This window comes from Nanorana parkeri, unplaced genomic scaffold (genome assembly GCF_000935625.1).
Source record: "Nanorana parkeri isolate BGI_ZX_2015 unplaced genomic scaffold, ASM93562v1 scaffold1505, whole genome shotgun sequence".
NCBI classification, from domain to species: domain Eukaryota; kingdom Metazoa; phylum Chordata; class Amphibia; order Anura; family Dicroglossidae; genus Nanorana; species Nanorana parkeri.
Genome location: NW_017307773.1, coordinates 351,794 through 369,390, shown reverse-complemented (window position 1 = coordinate 369,390; position 17,597 = coordinate 351,794). Strand labels below are relative to the sequence as shown.

General features: G+C 44.0%; 2 protein-coding genes across 2 annotated transcripts in view; one reads left to right on the top strand and one right to left on the bottom strand.

Annotated features, from left to right (window-relative positions):
- GYS2 (glycogen synthase 2) overlaps positions 1 to 1,227 on the top strand; it is a gene marked incomplete at its 5' end in the record, with an annotated part of 24,247 nt that extends 23,020 nt beyond the window's left edge. Inside the window, one exon of the mRNA XM_018570318.1 lies at positions 967 to 1,227. Coding sequence (XP_018425820.1) covers positions 967 to 1,191 — 225 coding nt within the window. The remainder of the gene's footprint in view (positions 1 to 966) is intronic.
- Positions 1,228 to 3,081: 1,854 nt separating this feature from the next.
- SPX (spexin hormone) lies at positions 3,082 to 11,947 on the bottom strand. The gene is made up of 6 exons (XM_018570322.1): positions 11,880 to 11,947; positions 7,785 to 7,865; positions 7,646 to 7,703; positions 5,528 to 5,590; positions 4,698 to 4,784; positions 3,082 to 3,206 (listed from the first exon to the last, which is right to left on the bottom strand). The coding sequence occupies exons 1-6, from the start codon at positions 11,883 to 11,885 to the stop codon at positions 3,148 to 3,150; spliced, it is 354 nt and encodes a 117-aa protein (XP_018425824.1). The 5' UTR covers positions 11,886 to 11,947; the 3' UTR covers positions 3,082 to 3,147.
- Positions 11,948 to 17,597: the final 5,650 nt, after the last annotated feature.

The following is a 17,597-nucleotide window of genomic DNA, read 5'->3' as shown; positions in this document are numbered from 1 at the left end:
GGGGGGGGGGGGGGGGGGGGGGGGGGGAGGGGTGTAGTGCTGCTGATATAGGGGAAGGACAATGGAAGCTTATTTATAAAGATTCACAAAATCTTTGCCGGCACTCCAGCTGTTGTAGAACTACAAGTCCCATGATGCTTTGCAAGTAACTACAGGTCCCATGATGCATTGCACCCTGACAGCCACAGGCATGACTCCCAGTGGCAGAGGCATGTTGGGATTAGTAGTTTCAACCCAGCTGGAGTGCCGGGGTTGCCTACAGCTGCCCTAATGGTTCTCATAGAAAACATCCAAAGCGTTTCGAGGGCCAAACCACTCCCCCTCCATTGGGGCTTAAAGTCAGAATAGCCTAATGCTGTTGCCGCCCATGAGGCATTGCAAGGCTCTGACAGCCAGAGGCATGGTGGAATTTGTAGTGCTGAGGTTGCCCAACCCTGTAGTAATGAAAAGCCTGCGCTTTGATGAAGAGGGAGTGGCCCCCCAAAACGCGTTGGATGTTTTATATGTGAACCATTAGAGGGATTTGGACTCTTCTACCATTTGGTAGGGGGGAATACCCATGAGAGGACAGTCTTGTCTCTTACCGGAGCCAATGAGCTCGGTGAAAGTTGAATTCCCAGCACCTCTTAGATGTGTCCTATTGGAATGCATTGCATTAAGGCAGTCCAAATATTTTATCTGGTGCCCTAGGTAACGCCCAAATTTGATGCTGAGCCTCTATGAGTGAAAGGGGCGGGCCGGGGACAGTCAGGCTGGGGAGGAAAGCATTAGATGATGCTGGACGTCCTTCAGCCAGGAAATGAGGCGGGCTCTATGTGACTTGCTGCAGCTTCTAATGCACATTGTGAGGAGCTCGCAGTGTGCAGTGACATCAGAGTGAGGAGAGGAGTCGGTACGACTGTACAAGACTGAAAGGGAGGCCGGAGTCCAGCTTTATATCCAAATGTTCAATGTTCTGTATTGCAGACGGAGGGATTCCGCTACCCCAGACCGTCCTCGGTTCCCCCTTCGCCAGCCACCTCCCGCCCCTCCAGTCCTCATTCTAGCGATGATGAGGAAGAAGAGGACGAGGATGTGAGATATGACGAGGAGGAGGAAGCGGAGAGGGATCGTCAGAACATCAAGTCGTCATACGGCATGGGCCCGTTTCCCCACGGAAGGAAGAAGAAGCACGGCGAGTACAGGAACTGAAATACGACACCGCATGAGGCAGATATCTGCCTGGGCCTGAAATGGGAGGGCCTGCAGCATGGTGGCACACAACACACAGCGCCCCCCGGTGGCAGAGATCCGTCGGGTCATGTTATGATGTCTGTAGTGTAGATGGGAAATGATTGTATATTTGTAGTAAATGGACGTTTGTGTGTTCACTGCAGTGTGTGCGTCTCCTCTTCTTCTATACTGGAATTGTCACAACAGGCCGGATTTGATGCGTTATGGTGATTCACACCATAACACAGTGTTGGGTTAGATGGCCGTCATGTGAATGCATGAAAACAGTCCTCCTGAAGCCTGTTCATTTTGGTGTTGGTACCGTACTGATATGCCATGCAGATCCTGAGAATTATAAAGCCAATAAGAGAGAGACTCAGCCACATAATTGGCGCTAACACAACGCGGTGCAGGCGTTCCTGTATTATGTCCCTCAGGAAAACATTTTAAATAGGTTTATTGCAGCGGATTCCCCAGCTCACACCCGGCTGTATATTTTCCATTCATTAAAGTGTGAGGCCTCATTCACACCAGTGGCCGTGCGTTATGCTACCGTGTGCGTTGCGCACCTACGCTGTGATAGGTTGCAGCAAGGCATTGCAGTGTTTCAATTTTTTTTTCTTTTTTAAACTTTATTGAAAGTTGACAAACTTTCCATTCAGCCCTGTGCACTCTAGAATATAGAAGATCACATGCTTTCTGTTTGTCTGAAGAAAGGACCACAAGGTCTCGAAATGTCGCTGTCGCTTAGCAATGTGACACTTTTATGGTCAATAAAGAAGTATGACTACAAAAAAAGTTTTAGGGAGTGCAAGTGACTTTCCACCAGTTTCAGCCCTGTGCACAATGTGTCTTTATGCTGTATGGTGTGAACAGCAGGGCACATAGAGACCCCATTCCTCTCTGCATCCTTGTGCTTATCAATGCAGCACAGGGGACCTCCGCAGCCATAAGTCCAGCCAAAACTTTTTTTTACCTGGGGAAGGATTACAACCCCTTTTAGGTTTTTACGGCTATCTGGGGCTCCGTTTGAGAGATTCCCCCTCACTTCCTGTCTGGTGACGATGGTTTACTAGACAGGAGGAGAAGGAAACACTGCAACAGGCTCACAGGTAAACATAGAAATCTAACAGAGGTTCTAACCTTCCCCACTCCAAAAAGTTTTGGCTGGACATACACCTTTGGGGCTGATTTATATTTCCTCTGCCCCGCATATAGCTGGGCAAATGCCGTTCACATTGTGCTACTGCCACCAGATGTCGCTGAGGAGCACAGAAAATCCATATGCTCCTCAGCGCCATCTAGTGGTGAAGCCGTGCGAATGTCATTTGCCCATGTAAATGCAGGCGGAAGAGGTGTAAATCAGCTCCTTTAATAACTGCAAGGGGTATAGAGATGAATATTAAATAATTTGATTAAATAAAGGGATGAGGGAAGACATGCGGGTATCTACCTTTAGCGAACATTGAAAGGAAAGCAACATTTACAAAAATGCAAATGGTTCCCCCTAAATCAGGGGGTAGGCAAGCCAGCTGTTGTGGAACTACAAGTCCCATGAGGCATTGCAAGACTGACCGTTACAGGCATGACTCCCATGGGCAAAGACATGCTGGGATTTGTAGTTAAATTTAACAATCAGATTGCACAATGTAACCAAACAGCTGAGATGAAATTTATTCTCACATTTCTGCTGATATAAAATACATTTTCTATATTTTACAATCATTTCCTGGCTGGGGGGTTCAATGATCGTTAAAAGGAGAAGTCGGAAGGCCTGAAATGGAGTATTCTGTACAGGGCGGAGAGTTTGCTGGCGGCTGGTTAGAGCTGGATAGATGCCCGCCAGGGGCGTGGGGTTACAGAGGGTGTTATAGGGGGTGTGATTTCACATGGGGGTGGAGCAGTCAGCGTGTGGCATGGCTCCTTGTGGCGACTTCACCAACTGAACAGCGACTCCGGTAAGTAGCTCGCTTGGTCCACCGTGCCGTCTTCAGCTGCAGATCAGGAAAATAAATGTGTATTAGAAATTCAGAAACATCACAAAGGCAAGATATTAGATGACCGTGCAACCTAAAATTGATGTTTCAGCTGGAGAGTTAAACCTTTGCTCTTAGCAAGTCTGGAACCGCATTCCCAGGTCTGCACAACACAGATGGCAGCTATGAGCGAAATGTACTCCATTACTGGCCATGGACGACTCTTATACTGGCCATAGACAACTCTTATACTGGCCATAGACAACTCTTATACTGGCCATAGAAGACTCTTATACCGGCCATAGACGACTCTTATACTGGCCATAGACGACTCTTATACTGGCCATAGAAGACTCTTATACTGGCCATAGAAGACTCTTATACTGGCCATAGAAGACTCTTATACTGGCCATAGAAGACTCTTATACCGGCCATAGACGACTCTTATACCGGCCACAGACGACTCTTATACTGGCCATAGAAGACTCTTATACCGGCCATAGAAGACCCTTATACCGGCCATAGACGACTCTTATACTGGCCATAGACGACTCTTATACTGGCCATAGAAGACTCTTATACTGGCCATAGAAGACTCTTATACTGGCCATAGAAGACTCTTATACTGGCCATAGAAGACTCTTATACCGGCCATAGACGACTCTTATACCGGCCACAGACGACTCTTATACTGGCCATAGAAGACTCTTATACCGGCCATAGAAGACTCTTATACCGGCCATAGAAGACTCTTATACCGGCCATAGAAGACTCTTATACAGGACTTATAACGGCCATAGAAGACTCCTACACCGGCCATAGAAGACTCTTATACAGGACTTAGTAGACTGTTATACTGGCCATAGACAGCTCTCATACTGGCCATAGACGGCTCTCATACTGGCCATAGACGGCTCTCATACTGGCCATAGGCAATTCTTATACTGGCCATAGATAGTTTTTATACTGATCATAAATTACATTTATACTGGCCATAGACGACTCTTATACTGGTCATAGACGGGCCGGCTCTCATACTGGCCATAGATTACTTCAATTCAAGCTGTGGGTGGCCCAGCATGCATTAAAAAATCAAAAGAGCCAGATGGAAAATGATCACCTGATCAGTGACACTTCCTATCAGACGCAGTCACTATTAGGGTATTCCGGCCGCCATGAGTCCCAGGGCTGCTGAATACAATAGCCAACATGGGAGATCCCTACATACATACATACATATTATTTGGCACGGATGGGGGAATTGACTGATTTTATTCACACAAGTACATGTGAGACACATCAATACACGGAGCGGCATTCTATATAATGTCCCTGGTATCCCTCAGGATAAGCCGGTGCCCGCAGTGTCAGTCTGGGGCCCCCCCAATGACAGACATGTTCTGGCTTTTCTCAGATTCCTCTTGTGTCAGACTGAAAATGACATTTGTATATCAGAGGTCAGGTGACACCTGCGGACACTTCATATATAATAAAGTGAGGTCTACCTACCTTCCTCCTGGGCTTTCTGCAGAGAGCTTAAAAACATGGCTGCCGCCTCCGATATGGTGATGGGACTGGTATTCCGACTGCGGGTCTCTATGAGAGGAGAACATTCACCCATTACAAATCAATATCCGACCCATCATCCAACCCGCCGACCCATCATCCAACCCGCCGACCCATCATCCAACCCGCCGACCCATCATCCAACCCGCCGACCCATCATCCAACCCGCCGACCCATCACCCAACCTGCCGGACCCATCATAATGGCCGATGACTCATATCATACACATGCAGGTTATGCTTCCTTCTCTTTTTTTTGTGCCCTGAAATTCTCTGTGTGCAGTGACTATGGCTGCTGACTGAAAACATCACATCTAATGCTGCCGCCATCAAACAATAAAATATCATCACAAGGCACCGTACAGCTGGACTGTCCCATGTATGGAGGGATCTGCAGATCTGTACTGCGACACGGTGGTGAGTGTTCTCAGATGGAGCAGACAAGTATTGTACTGGTCATAAAGGGATTCCGATTTGGATGGAGCGGAGTTATAGCCTCTGCCTGGTTTTTATTTCTGTGTGCCTGTTAGATGGATTTTCTATAAGGGGAAATCTAACACCTGATAGTTGTCACTGCAGCAGGAAACGAGGGTGAATCTTCCCAATGGGGACACAGATGACTATAAGAACATAAGAAGGGATCTTTTCCTTCCCCAATCTACCCAACGCTAAAAAGAAAATTGGGCTTGAGAATCCGCATCTCAGACAATGAGAGCAGAAACCGGATTGGCTGCTGGTGGCGTCAGTGCGCTCAAAGAAGATAAAGAGGATTACCCAGCTGGAGTCTGTCGTAGAGATCCTTCCTCTGACTCTCATCGGAAATGAACCGCCGGCCCTCTGCAATGCAGAATCAAAGCACGGTTATTGGTGGTGAAGCACCTAACTGGAGCGTAAAGGAACACTCCACTTTCACTATATCATGAAGACAACATTTATCATTGCGACACACACACACGTGGTTCATTTAAAGTTACTACAAATGACATTTTTTTCCAGTCTGCGAGATCTGATTTTCTATAACATGCCAGAAACTCAAAAGAGGCTTCCTTGCAACTATGACATGCTGGGGGCAGTCTGATAAGCTTACTGGAAAGCCTGGACAGGGTTTGAAGTCAAATTACAGCCATGCCCTGTAAAAGCAGTTTTATTTTTGGTGCGATACCTTTAGGGATGTCAACATTTATTTATTTATTACATGTATTTATATAGCGCCGACATTTTACACAGCACTTTACATAGTTGCACATTCACATCAGTCCCTGCCCTCAAGGAGCTTACAATCCAAGGTCCCTACCTTACATACATACTTAGCCAATTTAGAAATGAGGCAATTAACCTTCCAGCAAGTCTCTGGAGTTCAGGAGGAGACACACGCAAGCACAGGGAGAACATGCAAACTCCATGCAGATAGTGACCTGACCAGGATTTGAACCGGGGAACCTCACTGCTGCAAGTACTACACCACTGTGCTGCCTATTACAGTGGTACCCCGGTTCACAAACTTAATTCGTTCCACGATTCTGGTTGCAAGCTGAAATGGTCGCGAACCGAATCAAACTGTGATCAGATCGCAACCTCATCTAGAGGAAGCCACGACCACGTGTCAGAGCAGGGAAGATGGCTGCAGTCGTGTTCGTCACCTGATGCGGAGTTCGCGATGGGAAGCAAAATTTGGCCAAACTTCCTGTTCGCGAACCGAATTGTTCGCAGACAGAAGCGTTCGTGAACCGAGGTACCACTGTATAATATTATATTACCCTGTTTCCCTGAAAATAAGACCTAGTACTATTTTTGGGAATTGCTAAAATATAAGACCTACCCCGAAAATAAGACCTGGTTGTTACCATTCCCAGGGCCGGTGGTGGCATAAGGGGGAACTTGAAGAACCGCGGGAGAGAATCAGCGCTGCCAACGAAGCCAGCGCTAGAGGAAGCGAGGTAGCGCAGGGAGCTGAGCCGCATAAGCCGATGCTTCCTCTTTAGCGCCGCCTCCTGTCACAGGCGGAGTGATATCAAATGCACTCCGCCTGTGAGGAATCCATAGTGAAAGCGTGCTTCGCTCATTCTGGCCAGCGATTGGTTAGCAAATTGCTCTTGGAAAGGTACGGCACCCCTGATTGCCCTGATCACCATATTTTTGTACATGAATACACGTAGACTTTTCTACATGAATAAGTGTGGATTGTTGTACATTCAAAAAAGAAAAATAAGACCTACCCCGAAAATAAGACCTAGTGTGTTTTTTTTAGCCCAAAAAATATAAGACAGTGTCTTATTTTCGGGGAAACATGGTATAGATTACCACACTGGTTCTTGCTCCTTAAAGAGAACCAGTCACCAATGGCCATCTGTAATAATATAAATCTCCATTCCTGTACTGGCCGTCCTATGTCCTCACTGAGTACAAACATTTCAAATACTGTCACATAACAAAGCTGAGGTCCAGATTATAGAAAAAAACTGAAGAATTTGTTATTAGGATTCTGCTCCATCAGCTCAGACAATGAGTCAGTTATCAGCCCTGAGCTCAGGCAGGAGACAGAACAGCTTCTAACGGGGCCTTACAGCCTGACACGCCTGCTATGACAGGGAGAGAATCCAAGTAAATAGCAACACACACAGTTACTCCAGAGGGACAAGACTGAGCTATTATACATTCTAATAATAAGTGGAGAATTGGGATTCTTTTTGCCCATTCCTGAATAATCTGCATCAAAATATCATCAGCCTTTGACTGGCGGTAACCAAGTTTCTATGAGAAAATATCTGCAGCATTTCCTTCACTATCATTGGATAAGAAGTTGTGTCACTAGGGGGTATTTATTGCCTATACACAGATGTGTGGAAGTTCTGCACTATCATGGCAGCTGGGGACAGGAAATGAACAACTCACGTGCTCCCTTTAGGTACAGCATGGCCTGTGGGGTCCAGTTCCGTCTCTGGAAATGGCTCTAGATAGGGGGAGAAGAGATATTGGAAAAGATGCACATACAGGTAAGTCAGCAGAAAGAAATGCCACAATGATCACTTACCTGCGGCAGAGACCCAGAGGGGGGGATAACCGAGGAGGACATTATGAGGAGGAGGGTACAGGCTGCTCGACACCCGCTGTCCTGAGTACACAGAGGATAAATATCAGATCAGGTACACCGGTCCCCGGACTTTATATGAATGACATTATTATTGTTAGAGGAGTCTTGTACTGTGCTAGACATCAACTCATGCAGAAATCAACGATTCCATCCCCACATCTTCATACACAGAGTCACAAAGAGAAGCGAAGAGATACAACTATTAATAAAATACAACTCCATTTTCATAATTGCATTATGCCTATACAAGGACCTGAAAGCGTGCAGTCTAAATACGTTTGCCATTAAAAGGAATCACCTAACCTCCAAAAGATTGCACGCTTTTGGGTCCTTGTATAGGCATTATGCAATGATGAAAACTGAGTTGTATTTTGTAAATAGTTGTACCTCATTGCTTCTCTATGTTACTTTGTGTGTAAATATTCAGGTTTGTAACCATAGAAACCAAAGTAACAAACAGAAGCGATGAGATACAACTATCAATAAAATACAACTCCATTTTCATAATGCCTATACAAGGACCCAAAGGCTTGCAATCTTTTGGAGGTTAGGTGATTCCCTTTAATGGCAAACCTATTAAGACTGCACGCTTTTGGGTTCTTGTATAGACATTATACAATTATTAAAATGGAGTTGTATTTTATTAATAGTTGTATCTCATTGCTTCCCTTCATTCCTTTGGTTACTATGGTTTCAAACCCAAATATTCATACACAGAGCAAGAAAGGGAAGCACTGAGATACTACTATTAATAAAATACAACTTCAGAATTGTATATGGACTATACAAGGACCTGAAAGCGTGCAGTCTAAATAGGTTTGCCATTAAAGGGAATCACCTAACCTCCAAAAACATTGCAAGCTTTTGGGTCCCTTGTATAAGCATTGCTGTATAGACATTATACAATCATGAAAATGGAGTTGTATTTTATTGATAGTTGTATCTCATTGCTTCTTTGTGTTACTTTGGTTACTATGGTTTCAAACCTCTAAATATTCACACACAAAGTAACAAAGAAATGCAATGAGATACAACTATTAACAATGTGCAACTCGTAATTTTTTCATAATTGTTTAATAACCTATACAATGCCTATACAAGGATCCAAAAGCTTGCAGTCTAAAATCACCTAACCTCCAAAAGATTGCAAGCTCTTGGGTCCTTGTATAGTCATGATAAAATTCCTAAACTTGTCAAGAAAATGTGAGTTGTATTGTATTAATAGTTGTATCTCACTGCTTCTCTTTGTTACTCTGTGTGTAAGAATTTGGTTTTCTGTACCGTTTACAGAATTGTATAAAGCTTGAAGAAGGAAACTTAAGGTGCCCATACACCTTGCGATTATCATTCAATTTCCGAACAAAATTGGGTCTTCGTGCGATAATCGGCCAGGTGATGGGAAGTGAACAACCAGAAATTACTGTACAACTGGCCGAATTTTGTCTTTCGCGCAGGCTAGAAAACGGTTTTCAAATCGTACGAAAATCGATGGATTACTGACGTTTTTGTACGGTAAAAAAACCGCAACAAGAACACTGCACATGCGCAAACGAAAATCCGTTCTGTCAATCGCCGTAAATTGGTCAGTTAGTATTGCTAACGAATGATAACTGCAGTTGTGCGGAAATGGAACGACGGTTAAATGACGGGATGAAAAAAATCGTACGATAGTTGTAAGGTGTGTGGGCACCTAAGGGAGGTCTTGAGACGTTGCATCTCTGATAGCTAATAAAGGGGATCACTTAAACTCTAAACTTTCTGCATTACCATTGTTACCAACAAGAACACGGCTGGATGTTGTATAGCAGAAATAAATACATAAATATGTTTGAGCCTTACTGTGTCAGGGCACGGCACTGTGCAAGACCCCGGCACTATGTTAGAGAGCAGCACTTTGAAAAATCACAATACAAAGACAGACACTGTGAGAGTGGTGACCTATATCAAGGCACTGTGTAAGAACACGATCTGCAAGGAGTTTGCATGTTCTCCCTGTGTTTGCTTCCTCGGGGTACTCCGCTTTCCTCCCACACCCCAAAGACATGCTGGAAGGTTAATTGGCTCCTGTCTAAATTGACCCTGCTATGTATGCATGTGAGATAGTGACTTTGGATTGTAAGCGCTTTGAGGGCAGGAGCTGATGTGAATGTGCACTAAAGCTCTGTGTAAATTGTTGACGCTATATAACTACCTGTAATTAATAAATAATCAAATAAGAGCACTGACTTATATCAAGGCACTGTTAATGAGTATTGACCTATGTCAAGGTATTGTGTAAGAGCACTGACCTATATCAAGGCACTGTGTAAGAGCACAGCACAATTGCATGGAACCATGTCAGGGCACGGCACGGTATCAGATTATGTCAGCACCTTTAAGAGCTCATTTAAACCAGAGGTGATCTGTGTGCAGTATCACATCCACCTCTTCACATGGGTTGAAATGCAGTTCAGAACCGGATTACTAAAATATATTCTCCATATTCTTTTAATCAAATAGTGATATAGAAAATGATATGATTGGCTCAGGGTTCTCTGTACTGCACTGCAGAATGTGTCAGAGCTATAGAACTGTATAATAATAATAATGTGTGACTGGGGTGGAATATTAGAGTGTAAGCTCCTCTGGTGCAGAGACTGATGTGACTAGCTCAGTGTTCTCTGTACAGCACTGCGGAATATGTCAGAAACATAGTAATGAAATAAATAATAAAAATAATGTATAATAACTTTTGGATAACCTGTAGATCAGTATAGATGGATGGATGAATAAATTAATGAATCAATGTATAAATACATTCATTACGTTAATGAATGGATGCTCTGGTCAATTGATGAATAATTATTTCTTGTAATTGGGTGTTAAAGAAAGACAGACAAGGGAAAGCTGCAGAAGTGTTAAAGGAATTATAGAAAGGAACCACTTTAAAAGCTTTTTATTTTCTCTGTGTAGAGGAAACAAGTCAGCCCCCCCCCATTTGTAATATATAAAGATTAAAGTCCAGCTGACTGGCTGCTGGCTGTTAGATTTTCTATATTCCCATCTCAAAGAATTTTGCACAGGTGAAATCTTGGAATATTATCTGTGTGTTTTTACTTTACTGATGTACAGAATATAATTGTTCTTAAATGTTTCTATAGTTTAATGTGAGAAATAGTCCAGCAGATTGGAAATCCCCTGTTTTCTTCTGAAGCTTCATTGGAAAGAAATGTATTTATATGATTGAGAGATCAAGATAGAGAGAGATCGAGAGGGAGAGAGGGAGAGAGACCGAGAGGGAGAGAGATCGAGAGGGAGAGAGATCGAGAGGGAGAGAGATCGAGAGGGAGGGAGAGAGATCGAGAGGGAGAGAGAGAGATCGAAAGAGAGATTGAGAGATCGGGAGAAAGAATGGGAGAGAGATCGGGAGAGGGAGAGATTGAGATTGAGAGAGGGAGAGAGAGATGGAGAGAGAGAGATGGAGAGAGAGAGGGAGAGAGAGATCGAGAGAGAGATCGAGAGGGAGAGAGAAGGATCGAGAGGGAGAGAGATCGAGAGAGAGATAGATCGAGAGAGAGAAAGATAGATCGAGAGAGAGACAGATAGTTCGAGAGAGAGACAGATAGTTCGAGAGAGAGAGAGACAGATAAATCGAGAGGAAGAGAGAGAGAGAGAGAGAGATAGAAATATATAGATTGACAGAGAGAGAGAGACTGAGAGAGAGATAATAAAGAGAAGATATATAGATAGATAGATAGATAGATAGATAGATAGATAGATAGATAGATAGATAGATAGATAGATAGATAGATAGATAGATAGATAGATAGATAGATTTCCTTAGCATTTAGCAATGAGTTTTGCAATGAACTTACAAATTATTTCAAAAACCCTCCTGAACAAGCCATGAAGGATCACCTGACTTATCTCTTCAAATTACTTTTTGGAAATATAAATGAATAAGACTTGGCACTGGGGGAAAACTCTCCATCATCACCATTCCCAGAAGAAAGATCAGAATAAAACACCTTCTATTGTAGATTGTGGAGGACTCACCTTCATGTTCTGGAGGACTCTGGTCGCTGCTTCTGGAGACTTTGGTGGACGATGATGCCTCTATTTGGTTCAGGTCTTAAATCTGGTTTTAAATCATCCGTGTTCAGCCCTCCCTCCCCTCTCGTGTCCTGGGGATTCATTGGGACTGGTGGGACCACTTGTCAGACGTTGATTTGGAAGAGGTGGAACCACGGGCCCTCCTCCGGGGATAGCTGGTCTCCTAGGAGTGGGCGATATGATTGAGGGATGGACAGTAAAATGTTCCATACTTTGAAGAGATCAAACTCCCCGATACCCACGTCACTGCTGAGGCCGGAGATCAATATCCACAGCTGGAAGCTAAAGGTGATGAACTTAATGAGATTGGACGTGGTCAAATGATTGTATATCAAGATGTCAGTGCTAATAGCCAACGAGACGGCGGAAGATTCCAGTATCATCCAGAGAGACGCTGGAAATGTTATAGAATTTCTGTAATTAAGAGCAAATCTGACATTTCACCGCAGAGCCAGATCTGAACACAGAAAACAGGGACATTTACCTCGTAGAATTGCATTCAAAAGAAAAATGTTTTCTATTCTAAATTATTTATTTCTGTATCCCTCAATATCTGACTTTTCTGTTCTAGAAATAAAGATGCTCTGCGGTCTGCATCCCGGATAGTTCTCATTTGTTTTCAGTACTTGCTGCTTTGTAGATATCATTCCCAATAATGACACAGATCCCTATAACAACACAGATCCCTATAACAACACAACGCATATCCCTATAACAACACAGATCCCTCTAACAACACAACACATATCCCTATAACAACACAGATCCCTATAACAACACAACACAGATTCCTATAACAACACAGATCCCTATAACAACACAACACAGATCCCTATAACAACACAGATCCCTATAACAACACAACGCATATCCCTATAACAACACAGATCCCTCTAACAACACAACGCAGATCCCTATAACAACACAGATCCCTATAACAACACAACACAGATCCCTATAACAACACAGATCCTTATATTAACACAACACTGATCCTTACAACAACACAGGTCCCTCTAACAACGCAGATCCCTCTAACAACGCAGATCCCTCTAACAACGCAGATCCCTCTAACAACGCAGAACCCTCTAACAACACAGATCCCTCTAACAACACAGATCCCTCTAAAAACGCAGATCCCGCTGACAACCCAGATCCCTCTAACAAGGCAGATCCCTCTAACAAGGCAGATCCCTCTAAAGGTGCCCATACACCTTACAAATATCGTTCGACAATACGATAATTCATACGATAATCGGCCAGTTGATGGGAAGTGCATGATCGCAATTACTGTACAACTGGCCGGATTTGGTTGAACGGACAGACTAGAAAACTTCTGTAGAAACGGATGAAATTCGATGGATTTGTGGCGTTTTCGTACAACGAAAATCGCAACATGAACACTGCACATGCGCAAAGAAAATCTGTTCTCTCGATCAACAAAAATCGGCCAGTTAGTATTGCTAACGAACGATTATGGAAATCTACATTGGTCTGGGCATGATGGGGTAATTTGAGCAGAAATTGAACAAAGGTGCGATGACGGGACAAAGAAAACTGAACAATAATTGTAAAGTGTGTGGCCACCTTTATACACAGATCCCTAGAACATTCAACTAGACAAAACCTGTATAAATGGCTGTCAGGGCACACCACAAAAAGCGGAATCAGAGATGGAAAGGAAAGCTCCAAAACTAGACAAACCGGAAACAAGTCAGGATGATGGTCATCAAAGTGAGTGCGAGCGCCAGCTCCAAAACACCTCAAATGAAAATACATGTTAATGAGAATATAGAATATATTTTTAGAGGTGAATAATAAAGTGACCACAAAATGTTATTGTGGGAGGCGAGAGGAGAGAGAGAGAGAGAGAGAGAGAGAGAGAGAGAGAAAGAGAGAGAGAGAGAGGGAGAGATGAGAGAGATGACAGAGCAAGGGGGGGGGATAATAAAGAGGGGGGAGAGAGAGATATGAAAGAGAGAGATGAGAGAGAGATGAGAGAGAGATTATAAAGAGAGGGAGAGAGATATTATCAAGAGAGAGAGATGAGAGAGAGAGAGAAAGAGGAGAGAGAGATTATAAAGAGAGAGAGAGAGAAAGAGATGAGAGAGAGATTATAAAGAGAGAGAGAGAGAAAGAGATGAGAGAGAGATTATAAAGAGAGAGAGAGAGAGAGAGAGAGAGAGAGAGAGAGAGGAGAGGGATTATAAAGAGGGAGAGAGAGAGGGGGGAGAGTGGTTATAAAGGGGGAGAGAGAATATATAAAAAGATAGATAGATCTATAGATAATAAGGAGAAGATAGGTTGAGAGATTGATCCATCGGAGGGCACAGAGACGATTCAGTTTTCATTTAAGGTACAGTCAACATAGATAACCAATACTGGTTCCCTGTGTAGCAGCATACAAGCGTCGTCCATCAGCGGAGCGCACTTTAAACTTTAAATTAAACGCACGCCAATTGAGCGGCGTAACAGAGCGTCTAAACGGTGGAAAGACTTGAGGCTAAATAATATGACCTTCTGTACTGTCAGGAGTAATTCCAGGCCCTGTCATAGGGGGGGAGGCGGCACACAAACACCCAGCGCTCCTTCTGTTGCCTGTCAGACGTTGATTTGCACAATTTAGAAGTCTACCAAAGTGCTGCGCAGTTTACTGTCACCGCAATAAAGAGGAAATGATTCTGCCAATAGCCTGATTCAGGGTTTTTTCTGTTTTTTTCTTACAGTTTCTATGGATAGGGAGTCACATAAGGAGCATAGGCCCGTAGATTCAGACACAACACAGGGGCTGATTTATTAAAGCTGGAGAAATGTGTGCAGTGAAATGTAGTTGCTGCTTATAGTTGTTTATTGTTCCATTGAATGAAAGGTACACTCCCGCACGTACAGTGATCCTGCGGCCAGGCTATGGACAGTCAAGTACAGTGCTCAGCATAAATGAGTAACCCCAACAAATTTGTCCGACAACCTTTCCTTTCAGAATCAACATTTTCTATGGGACACTATACTACACAATACTCCCACAAATGCAGGACATTGATTGCAACCAAGATTTGTTCAATTTGCAACCACAAAAAAAGTATTTTTCCTAACAAATTCATTCAAGACCATGTTGCAAAAGTAAATACACCCCAATGAAAGTCATAGGAGCAAAGCTAAATTTTAGACAACAAAATCCTAATTAACAAGAATTCAACTACAGGTGAGTATAATGATTCATTAAACAGGCGTCCAGCAGACAGGAGATTATAAAAGGGTGTTACTTAACCCTTTCATGACTGATGCCTTTATTTCATTTTTTGCGCCCATGTTATATTCCACATTTTAGGCCTGAAAATTACTTAAAACCCCCAAACATTATATATTTTCTGAAAGCCAAGACCGTATAGAATAAAACAGTGGCAGTTGCAAATATTTATGTTGCACGATATTAGCGCAACTCCTTATCAAACCCCACAATTTAGTGAAAAATTTACTTAAATGCCCCAAAACACAATAAAATACACATTTCTGTAATAATATATAAAAGATGAGGTTACAACGAGTAAATAGAGACCCAACATGCCCAGGTTAAAAATTGTGTGCGTCCGTGAAACGGCGACAAACCACAGTACCCCAAAAAGTCCATGGACGACTCTTTAAAGGCCCCCACAGGTCATCAAATTAGAGATACTCAAAAATACTGGCCCTAGAATTATTGCTCTCACTCCGGCGTGCAAGGTGATACCCAACATGTATTGCGTTTTCATACGTACGCGCACCCGACACGTGTTTACCCGGCGTCGCACGTTCTCGCCGGGAGGGGAACTTGAAAAAAATGTTTACATTATTTTTAGATTTATTTTATTTAATTTTAATTTAATTTTCAAAACTGTTATTTTTTTTAACTTTACTTTGATTGCTATCACATAGGGGGGCTTACAAGCCACCCATGTGATAGCAGATGGTGGTGACAGGTACTCTTTAAGGTGATTCTGGGGGTCCAAAAGACCCCCAGTGTCACCTTTTTTTTGGGGGAGTTTTCTTATTTGGATAAATTTGGTACTGCTAATCCTCCCTGGGATTTTGGGAGATAGAGCGTACGCCTAGGGATCCTGGGTCGGCGATCCCCCCAAATGAAGGAGAAAATACGGGACTGGAGTCTATGGAGTATGGGGGCCGGGACACGTACTGGAAGGACCCTAAAGAGGTACAGGATTTTTGGCAGAAGGATCATCTTAACCGCAGCTATCCTGCCTAGCCAGGAGAGGCGGGATAGCTGCGCAACATTTGCGATAGTTTATTCACCATATCTGGATAGTTAGTCCTGTATAAAGCTTGATAGGACGAGGTTAGCTTAATCCCCAGGTAGGGGAGGTGGGAAGAGCACCATGAGTATTTATATTTTTCCTGTAGGGACATTAGTAGATTGGGGGATAGGGATATGTTCAATGCTAAAGATTTAGAGTCATTGGCCCCAGTGTCACCTTTACACTCCAAAGAAGCTATTGAAGTGCAGATCGCACTTCAATAGCTTATAGCTGGGCTTCAAACTCCCAGCACCGACAGCTATAGGACCGGAAGTGATGCAATCTACATCGCTTCCGGTCCCATAGAACGGGGAGGGGATCGACAAACGGAGGATCGTCCATCTCCTCCCCAGCTCCCCGCCGACACCAGAGAAGCCGGTCCCAGGCCCATAGGAGGGGCAACGGAGCCCGGGAAGCACGGCGGGGGTGTCGGGCAGGGGGGCGGCCCCTTTACAGGACTGTAGAAGCGATCTGGCGACAGCTGAGTTGCCAGAATCGCTTCTATTGTAAAGCCGACAGTCGCAAGTTTAAACAAGTCCCGGCGGCTTTTGCTGCCCCGATGCTGGTGACGTTCACTATACGTTGCCAGTCATTATTATTATTATTATTATTATAATACAGGATTTATATAGTGCCAATAGTTTGCACAGCGCTTTACAATATAAGGAAGACATTACAGTCACAATACAATTTAAGACAAGATGGTAAGGAGGGACCTGCCCGTGAGGGCTTACAATCTAAAAGTCATGAAGGGGTTAACAAAGAAAAACCCTTCCCATTTCATGCTGTCAGCAATGGCACCACATGGAAGAGAAATGTCACAAGGCCTGAGAAAGAAAATAATTTCTGTACACAAGAAAGGTGAAGGCTACAAGAAGATCAACAAAGCTTTACTTATCAGTCAAAAGTGATACAAAAATGTAACAAAGATGGAACTGCAACCATCTCACAGAGACTCCAGGCCTTCCATGGAAGTTAACACCTCGACAGGAGCATCTTCTGATGAGAAGGGTTGAAGAAAATCAGTATCCAAGTTCACTGCAGTAAGCTAAAGAAGTAGAATGCCAAACTGGGGTGATTGTTTCCCGTGGCCAGGGGCGTATCTGCCGCGAGGCAAACAAGGCATTTGCCTTGGGCAGCACTTTCCAGGGGGGCGGCAAAAATGCTGCCCCCAAAACAGTCTGGCAACTCAGGCTGCACAGAATTTGGCAGCCTTGGCTGGCTAATCTAGCGGGACAAGGAGGCAAAGGTGAGGCGAGGAGGAGTAGCATCGGGGACGACGGAGGATGCCGGTCCTGAAGCGCCAGTCGGGTGCGGAGGAGGCTGGGACCTGGATGTGCAAGACGGGTGGTTGAAGGAGACCAGGTGCAGC